At 36.7% G+C, this 9,644-nt stretch overlaps 1 protein-coding gene across 6 annotated transcripts; it reads left to right on the top strand.

Annotated features, from left to right (window-relative positions):
• The first annotated feature begins 825 nt into the window (after window positions 1-825).
• On the top strand, window positions 826-6,933 carry LOC112201492. 6 transcript variants are annotated; one of them, XR_005800842.1, is made up of 9 exons: window positions 826-1,243; window positions 1,683-1,829; window positions 3,065-3,141; window positions 3,549-3,702; window positions 3,796-5,062; window positions 5,681-5,852; window positions 5,990-6,059; window positions 6,309-6,407; window positions 6,607-6,933. XR_005800842.1 is itself a non-coding variant. In XM_024342374.2 (8 exons), exons 4-8 carry the CDS (start codon window positions 5,810-5,812, stop codon window positions 6,697-6,699), a joined length of 375 nt encoding a protein of 124 aa, XP_024198142.1. In that variant the 5' UTR covers window positions 826-1,243; window positions 1,683-1,829; window positions 3,065-3,141; window positions 5,744-5,809; the 3' UTR covers window positions 6,700-6,933. The 6 variants fall into 6 exon arrangements, 1 of the variants encoding a protein (XP_024198142.1); XR_005800843.1 differs by having other exon boundaries at window positions 3,549-4,126; window positions 4,261-5,062; XR_005800844.1 differs by having other exon boundaries at window positions 3,549-5,062; window positions 5,744-5,852.
• Window positions 6,934-9,644: the final 2,711 nt, after the last annotated feature.

The raw sequence follows: 9,644 nt of genomic DNA, 5'->3' as shown, positions 1-9,644 counted from the left end.
CAAATGGACCATAATCTTTAGCTTGGTTTTGAGAGTAATGAGAATGGAAAATTATTGAGCGAAAGAAATGAGATTGGAAAATGATTGAGCGAAAGTAATGAGACACTGTTGGGAAATTTAATTGGGCCAAGATAATTCTGAATATCTTATTTCTTATGTTTGACAGGATCTGAATGTTCAGTGACAAATTTCATAATTTTATGAAACTTTAATGTTTATTCTTGAAAGCCTTGTTAATTAATGGTCTGCACGGAACAAATCCTATTGACTTTGCGCATGGTTCTTGGACCAACGGACTTTACCTTATTGGTCATTATCCCTACTTTTTACAAGTTGCTATTACTTTAAGGAACGTACTGGGAAACTGATATCCAAATGGACAATTCTTAGGTTCATCCCTAGGGTGAATGAGCATATTCATCCTCTCTTGCGATTAAGGCATAATAACTTTATAATTTTCTAATCCGACCATTCATGTTGTATAACGTAATACAAAGATTAGCTCTGTAAAAAATTAATCAAATTGAAGACCTTTTAGTTATTCATTTCACTACAAGCATAAGTTAATCACATGACACTCATCACACGACACATGCGTTTTTTCTGTCGTCTGAGTCAATCAGACGACAGATTTGTTAAACCAGTCGTTTGTTCTCTTCTTAGCCAACACATGGTCAAATTCCATCTTTTTAATGAAATTACCAAATTCCGGACAACAACAACAACATCTGTTGTCTGACAAGCCCAAAAAAAAAAAAAATTTAAATTTACATTTATTTTAAATTGTCCGAAACCAAAACAGACACTCAAATGCCTTGACTTTTTTTTAGGTCAGTCCCGCACAAACCTCTTTCCAATATTCCCGCCGCACAGAACTCCCTCGCTCTGAGCCCTAATTCCATTCCCGCACAAACCTTCTTCGCTCTCAGCCTCTCCCCTTAATTCCATTCCAGCACAAACCTCTCGCTCTCAGCCCTCATTCGATGAGTTAAGGCTCAGCTCTCACTCACCCTCTGCGTGTACTTGGACCAGAGCTCACAATCGTTTGCTAGAGGACGATTGAAGACGCTGTCGGCGAGCTCGATGACCGGAGCTTCTTCTTCATCATCTGCAACCAACTCTATTCCAGATCACTGCGACACCAAAGACTTCTACTCCTACCTCGTTCATGGCATCCTTAAGCCCCTCAACATTCAACAAGGCTGTGTCATCTACCCCTTTCTCCGTTAAACCTGCTTTTATTGTAAAGTTTTCCATGCTTCTTCTCTCTGTTTTTATTTAAATTTGTAAGCTTTTTCATTGGTTTGTGTTTGTTTGGTAAAAAGAAAAAAAAGGTTATGAACTGGGCTCTCTACAGGGGAAAATTGGAAGCAAAGATTAGGACCCTTTTTCAAAATTACTTAGATTCAGTTCCTTTTAGTCGATTTCTAACCTGGGTATTACTTAATCTGAGGCAAAGTATGATACTTTGTTAGACTAGGCTAAAGGTTTGACTTTTTTTATTGGAATTTCACCCACTTTGCTCACCATGTGTTACTCTAATTGAACCTGATCTTGGTATCAAAGTCTTTCATTCTTGAAAAAAGAAAAGGATAGGGAACTCTGGGTTCAATTTGATTTGTTTCTATGTATAGGCTTGGCAACAGAAGCAAGGGAATGACGTTTGTTTGATGAATCTGCAGAACTTTTTTGGTGGATTCCATGGAGGAGCTATAGCTTCTATTGCTGAGGCTGTGTTAGTAGCTACTGCAAGAACGGTTGTGGTTGAGGATAAGGAGCTTTTTCTAGGGGAACTGAGCATCTCTTACCTCTCTTCTGCTCCAAAGAATGTGAGTAGTATCTATATTATATCAGGTTTGACATCTATTAATATACTGACCTTAACAGTTGCAGAATTGACCATAATAATGCACTAGACTGATTACTGGTAGAGTTTGTGATGGGAATGATCCTTGCTTTATAGACTGATTACTGCAGAATTGACCATAATAATGCACCTGGCCTTACGATTTTAGTAACCCTACTGTTTTAAGTTTGTTCCTTTTTGTGATGGTCCATTCCTTTCGTGCCTTTTTTCACACTTTTGGTGTGGTTGGCCAAGGGTGGTTCACTTTAATTAGCTTTTCTATAATTGATCTGGTAGTTAGCTGAATTGATTTCCCCACAATACAACCGACCAAACCAATGTCTTAACCACTGAATTGGCTATTCTTTTGGGTACCTTTGAATTGGAAGGAAGAAGTACCCATAAAAACCAAAATAATGCCCTATTATTTGTTTTTGTTGACGACACTCAAAATGGTTCTTGGTTGTTGAAAATTTTCCTATTCTGATTCATATTATAAGAATCACAAGTTATCGAGATATTAGCAGCTGCATAAGCCATCACAAGTTTCTTTTTCCTACTCAGATTCATATTATAAGAATCACAAGTTTCATCATATTAGTAGCTGCAAAATCAATCTGAATTGGATATTTTTTAACATGTCTAAAAATTAGTTGGTTTCTAGCAAACCAAATATCGTAACAGATAATGTTTTTTTTTTTGCAATAGCAAGAAACAAGAGTACAAAACCAAAAATAAAACAACTACAGGCAATTGCGGACAAAACAACCATGCAAGAGAACCCTTGAGTTTTTCAAGGGGGGAAAAAAACTTGAGCTCATAATATATTGAAAATAAAATTGCAGTTATTTGTTAGTTAGTGGTTGTCAAAAGTGAAGGAAAGTGATATCCAAAGGAGTTCTTTCTGTCAAATGTGCTTGGCTGAATTAAATGGAACACAAAGTGGGGTTTGGGATAATGCTAGCTTCTGTTTGGAATTTGGGACTTGAAATTCATATATAGGTCCAATGACATGTAATGTATGGTTGGTACGACTGTAATATCCTTGTGGTTTATATTGAAATGTATGGTGTGCTTGACGAAACATGTTTGTGTTGATATTGCATTAGGTCATTGGTATAGCTGATAATGGTACAAGTGCAAAAGTGATAATTGTATACTTTCAGCTTTGTCTAGAGTTGTTTTTTAATAGTTCCTCTATTATTCTTGATTGATAAGGTTGTGTAACAAAAGCTTTGAGGGTTGAAGAAGGTTAGCTAGCGTCGCTGGACGAAATTAAGCTTTCAATCCTTAAGGTATGTGTCTTAATTTCTTCTTTGAATATGAACTTTAAATAGGCTTCATGCCTTGTAGTTTGCTGTTTGTGGTTGTGAGTTATGTGATATATATATGCCCTGCAATAATGACCATTTATCCTAAGTATATGAATAGTTTACACTTGGACATTAAGAGAGTATGTTTTATTCTGCTAATGCAAGGTCTCTGTGTTTTTGCGGAATATGGAAACATGCTTATATGTTTTTAAATGTGAATTGAATTGGCTTCATCTGTTTTGTGGGTTTTTTCTTTCTTCTTTTAAACCAGCTATATTGTGTTGATACATTCTGGAATGTTTTTCCATTTTTCTTGAACTTAAGTTTGTTTTTTGAGGTTATTTTTCTCTCAAAAGAGTTTTTTCCTGACCTAGTAGTCTCTTTAATAGGGTTTATTGCAGACGGCCGTCTATGACAATTTTTCACTTCTTCCATGGCGGATCCTTCTTCCACCTTGGTTGCAGCCTTCGTTCTGTCTGACGAGGCACATGTTGATCTTGGGGGGCTGGTGCGGCGGCGCTACAGGATAATTACCACTATATGGTGGGAAGATTACTATCTCATAATCCTAATTCCGCTGGTTTGGTTAGATCTATTACCACCATTTGGAGGATGAGGCAAGGGCTCTCTGTGCAGGTTGTGGGGGAGAGATTTGTATTCCAATTTGATCGCGAATCAGATTGGAATAAATATCTCCATGGCGGTCCCTGGTTTTATCGCAATGCCATGCTGGTCATTGCACCTTATGACGGGGTGTCTCCCATTGATTCAGTTCCTCTTCATACCATGGAGATCTGGATGGCGGTTCGTGGGTTACCTCGAAAGCCACGAAACAAGTTTGCCTTGTCTATGATTGGATCTGCTACTGGGGAGGTCGTGAAATTTGATCAGGTGGCTATGCGCCGCAATGATGCAGAGCAACGAATCCAACTGGTGATCGATACAAGACGGTGTTTTCGTTTTTATCGTAAGTTTTCTTTCTCGCCTGTTGTGGCAGTGGATTTGGCTTTTGTGTATGAAAAGGTTAAGGGGTTGTGCAAGAGTTGTGGTCTATTTGTCCATGATGTGGAGGGCTGCGATCTGCTTTTTGTTAAGGAGCAGGAGGCTTTGCCGGATGGAATTCCAGTTGGTGAGATGGCTGACCTCTCGATTACGACGGCGGCTGAGGTGTCTCGTCCTTCTCCAGCTGCTAGGGTTTTTGGAGTGGTTATGTCTCCTAGACAGCCCAGGATTTCGGGTGATCTAGGGTTTCTAACCCAAGATGTAGCAGTGAAGGCTCTTAAGCATAGGAACCAGGCGGCATTTTTCTCCCATCTGACTGTTGGTTTTCAGGCTTCAGGGCTGATGAAGAATGGGCTTCTGTCAATCCCAAATCTGGCAACTACTGTAGGGGGAGCTCATTGGTCATAAACGACAAACAGAGTTTACTCTATTGAAACCCGAGAAGCGTCTTCCATCTATTCCGACACAGAAGTTATTAGTTCATGAGGATATTGCTCTGTCGCTTCCTCACGAACAAGGCCGGTTATTGATCTCTCCAAAGAAGACTAAACTGGGTCGTCCCAAAGGCTCTAGGAATAAGCACAAAGCTGCGACGAAGGAGGTGGAAGTGAGCAAGCCCCGATCCAGAGTGAAGGGTCAGAAAAGATTGTTGAAATTGCTAGTGGATGAAGTTCAAGGTGATACCGGTTCTCTGGACATACCTCTGGAGTCTACAGATGGGTTGGGTTCGTCTGAGGGCTCAGTGGATAAGCATGCTATGGTGGGTGAAGAAGAGTGCGTCCTCCCTAACCCACATGGGGAGACTGTTGGTGCTTCGATGTTTGAGGATGTGACTACCTCTTCCAATGTTATTATTTCTACTTGAGTGAGAAAGATTGACGAGAGAGAGACTGCTTCTTAGGTACTTTATTTTTTCTTGGGGTAGTTTTATTCTCTTGTTTTTGCGTTTAATCCTAAAATGTGGGTGTGCGTAGTGGTATGCTTGTTATGAGTGTGCTTTTGATGTGTACTCTGTGTGATGGCTTTTTCTAATTACCTTTACGGGCAAGTCATCATTGTACTGCTTGCTGAATTGCATAATGGACGACCTTTTCAACTAAAAAAAAAAGTTTGTATTTTTTATTTTTTATTTTTTTAAGATGGATAAGTCTTGGATGCATGCTGATAGAAGATCAAAGACGTATGAGCTAGGTGTTGAGGAATTTCTTAAGTTTGCTTTAGAAAATGCTAGCGATGTAAATAATATCTGCAGCCCTTGCATCCCTTAAACTAGTATGCATGTGGGTCAAAGAAACATTGACAAATGGGAAGACAATTTTCTGCACCTTTGATGAAAAGATTTTTGGCAATGTGTCGAAAACTTTTGTTAATAAGAAGGATAGTAATAACTTTGCTACCATGAAGGAAGTATCGGGTAGCTGTATATCTATCTATATTAGGTAATCTGCTTGATTTAGTTGAAATTTATGTATATTGTGAGATTGAATTATGGTTTATTGTTGCATTCTTTGATTTGTAGTTATCTTCATGGTGTTGAAAAAGTCAAAGATGGTCAAAATGGTTGGATTTATTTGTCCTACAGATATTGGTGCCATTGGTTGTGGCAATCCAATTAAGTGTTCCCGTGCTATAGCTAATGGGATGAGAAATGCAAAGCGTGGCCATATTTTTTTCTTGCCATATAACTCCGGGTATGTGATCTTGATATATTGTAAATATGCTTTTTGACATTGATATGCTCCAATATGTTGTCATCTGATATTGAATGCTGCTATTTTCTTTTTTGGAATGGCTCATTGGATGCTAACTATGATAAACCCTCATGAAGACATTATCTACTTCATGGATCCTTTGAAGAGAAGATTGGCTACAGGAGAGTGGAAGGACATTGTGAACAAGTAAGTCGTGGTTTTTCTTAATCAGTAAATAATTTTATATCATGTCTGTAGATGCATTTATTATGTTATTTAACTCAAATTTTCTGTTAATATTAAAGTGGCATCAAAATACATAATGCTGAAGTCAAAAGGCAAGGCCGAAAACCAACTACGTGGAAAAACTGTGCAGTATGTTTATGGAACATTCTTATCCTCCACTTACTATTTCCTTCATGTATCTCACAAGTTCCTTTTTTTTACTGTTTATAGGGTATTCCAGAGCAACAAAGCAGCAAAGACTGTAGCTATTTCATAATGAGATACATGAAGGACATCGTGGAGGATAAGAACTTAGAGTTTTTCAGCAAGGTAACTAAAATTGTGCATTTACTTATTATTTTAATGGATTATGTTGGACTATTGTCATCTGGTATTGTAGACTGTCAGTCTGTCACCAACTTGGACTAGTTTGCTGGATAAGAACTTATTGCATTGGACTTGTTTAAATATATAGTCATGAATTATTGGACAGTTTTCTGAACACTAAGTGCAAATCAATTTGTTTCAGTGGGAGAAAAGAGGGAAAGCAGCATATACCCAGCAGCATATTGATGAAGTCAGAAATGAGTGGGCAAAATTTGTTGTTAAAACATATATGTAAGCTTGTGGTTGGTTACTTCTTTTGGTTAGTGGTTGGTGACTTATTTTGGTAACCTTGATTTTACAAGATAGACAATATTATTACTTGCTAGATTGAGGTTACTTTTGGTTAGGATTGTTGGATTTGATCATATCTGGATATGGATATGTACTTTTGGAAATGTTTTGGATTGGCAATGTAAGAACAGATGGCATTGATATATGACAATGTTTTATTTTGGATTTGTTCGGGATATGAATGTTCATATTTGCAACAATTGTGTAAAGTTAATTCAGACAACATATATAGGTCAGATAACTGTAGTTTCCAAAGATATCACACAACTGAAGGGTTCACAAAACCATATATTGTCTGAGATCCACTCATACAACACATCTAAAAACAGCAAATAATACATGTTGTCTGAACTTCATTTCAGACAACAGAAATAATAAATTTAACGTTGTGTGATCTCCATTCATGTAACATGTACAACAAAATGACTGTCATCTGATACTTAATTCAGTCAACAGATATAACAATGATATGTTGACTAAGATTCATTTAGCATAACTAAATATAATGAAAACTGTCGTCTGCGTTCCTATTAGATGACATATCCTATCAGCGGACTGTTATATCTTATACAAATCCTACAACACAAACAAATTACTAACTGTGGTCTGAGTTCCTATTAGACGACATATCCCATCAGCGCACTGTTATACCTTATGCAAATCCCACAACACAAACAAATTACTAACAGTTGTTAAATATATATCAGGGACGATAGATTCCTAAATCTTCTATTGTTTTAATTGCATAAAACACAACAAAAACAATACTGACGCTTGTTGGAGATTTATTTCAGACGACAGAGTCATTCCAACAGTGTGGTGTGATATTCATTTCAAACATCATATAGTTGTGTTGCTGTTGTCTGAGATTCATCACACACAACACAGTTTTCCTAAAACTGTTGGTCTAATATAACTTTTCTCAACAGTTAATAAACGAACTGTCGTGTGAGTTTGTAACAGACAATAGTTAAACCTAATTATTTTAATTTGGAAATATTCAGACGACACATACTTAGCTATATATGTTGTGTGAATTTTGAACAGACAATGGTTTTTAACTGTCGTTTGAATGAGGTCAATCAGACAACAGGCTACTAGACAACAGCAACTTTTTCATTCAGACGACAGTTAATGAACTGTCATCTGTTTAACTTTGTGGTATAGTGTTTCTATGAAATACATGGACGGTTTATCATAATAGTAGTAAGTGTTGTTAGAACCATCCATTTGTTTGATTCAATTAGATAACTAAACGATTTCTGATTCGATTGATTTTTACAGATATGATCTTTAAAGGCTTATTTAAGATATGGACCGTTGGATTATAAATTTATTAAGTAAAAGTATGTTAATCGACAATAGGGGTGAATATGCTCGTTCACCCTAGGGGAGAACCTAAGAATTGTCCTATCCAAATATATTACTTTTTACAAGTTGCTATTACTTTAGGAAACTCATTGGTTTTTCGCCTTTCTACTATTCGCATTGAAAATTCTAAGCCTATAAATCCAATCAATCAATTTCTTCATCAAAAATGTAAGTCAAAGAACGGATAACTAGGACTCCACGGCCTCTAATCTACACAAAATTATCAAACTATTGAAAGCACATATGTAATTGATTCAGTTTGTTAGAATCTTTCAAGAAAACCGAAGATAGACGAGGAGTGTGATCAAAATCACAACATTGATGTGTGTTCTACTTACATGCCATATACATTTTAAATTTTAATGATATAAAGAGTCTTATCTATGAACACCAAGCATGTAATACTGTTCTAATGGTAGGTGAACCACCTTTTGGGGAACCACCTAGAGCCCACCTTAGGTGGCAGCTTATGTGGCGTATCCATATCATTAAAGCATAATTTCTGATTTTTATATTTCTATGTTTTCTTAATTACAAAAATTCCTTCTTCTTTTTTTTCTTTTTTTCTTTCTTGATTTTATCTTTTAAACCCTATTTTTTTTCTTTGTGATATTATCTGGGCAACGTCTAGATCTTCTCTATCAGACGTTGTTTTCTTTTCTCCTCCTCTCATCCCTCCTCAACCCTCTCACCTCTTCTTCAATTGATCAACGCATTCTCAACTTGATCTCGGTTTCCTCGCAAGTATCGTCAACAAACCCTAAGCCTAAATGTGGTTAGTTTTTTTTTTTTTCTTCCTGAGTATGAAACACGAATAGCATAGCTTGTTTGAAATTAGGGTTTAGGGGGAAGTGGATTTGAATTACGATTTGATCAACACATTCTCATTCTGATTTTAGTTTCCTCACAAGCATTGTTAATAGAGCCTTTGCCCATTCTAATCGTGGTTAGTTTGCTTTTTTTTTTTCCCTCTTTTTTCTTTTTTAGTGAAATCACGAATAAAATGTGTGTGTGTGTGTGTGTGTGTGTGTGTGGGGGGGGGGGGGGGGAGTGGATTTGATATGCTTCCATGTCCTAAGTATGAAATCTACTTGATTAAACTATGCTTCAATGTTCCACTTGATTTGGTTTTGACAAGAGAAAGAGAGTTACGTATGATTTGGCCTATAGATATAGGCCAGTGAGGTAGTGCCAATTTCAATTCATAATACATATGCACATAACTTTGACATCATAGATTAATATATTTCTTCAGTCGATAAAGGTTTTCCTTTGATACTTTTCCATCAGATTCATAATACATAGTAGGAGACAATAACAACGCACGAGACTGAAAGCTCCCAGACCTTATTTTTGAGCTTATAACAGACAGCCATAAAAGATCACAACTGGACAACCTAGAAACATAATGCAATTTTAACTAGCCATATTCAATCTTACATAGATTTGCTTTTCATGTCATTCTTTAACAATATTATAATATGTTACTTCTGGTTTATTGTTGCATAATGTTATATA

The sequence above is a fragment of the Rosa chinensis genome, chromosome 5, assembly GCF_002994745.2.
Source record: "Rosa chinensis cultivar Old Blush chromosome 5, RchiOBHm-V2, whole genome shotgun sequence".
Lineage (NCBI taxonomy): Eukaryota > Viridiplantae > Streptophyta > Magnoliopsida > Rosales > Rosaceae > Rosa > Rosa chinensis.
This window is presented reverse-complemented; position numbering and strand designations above follow the sequence as displayed.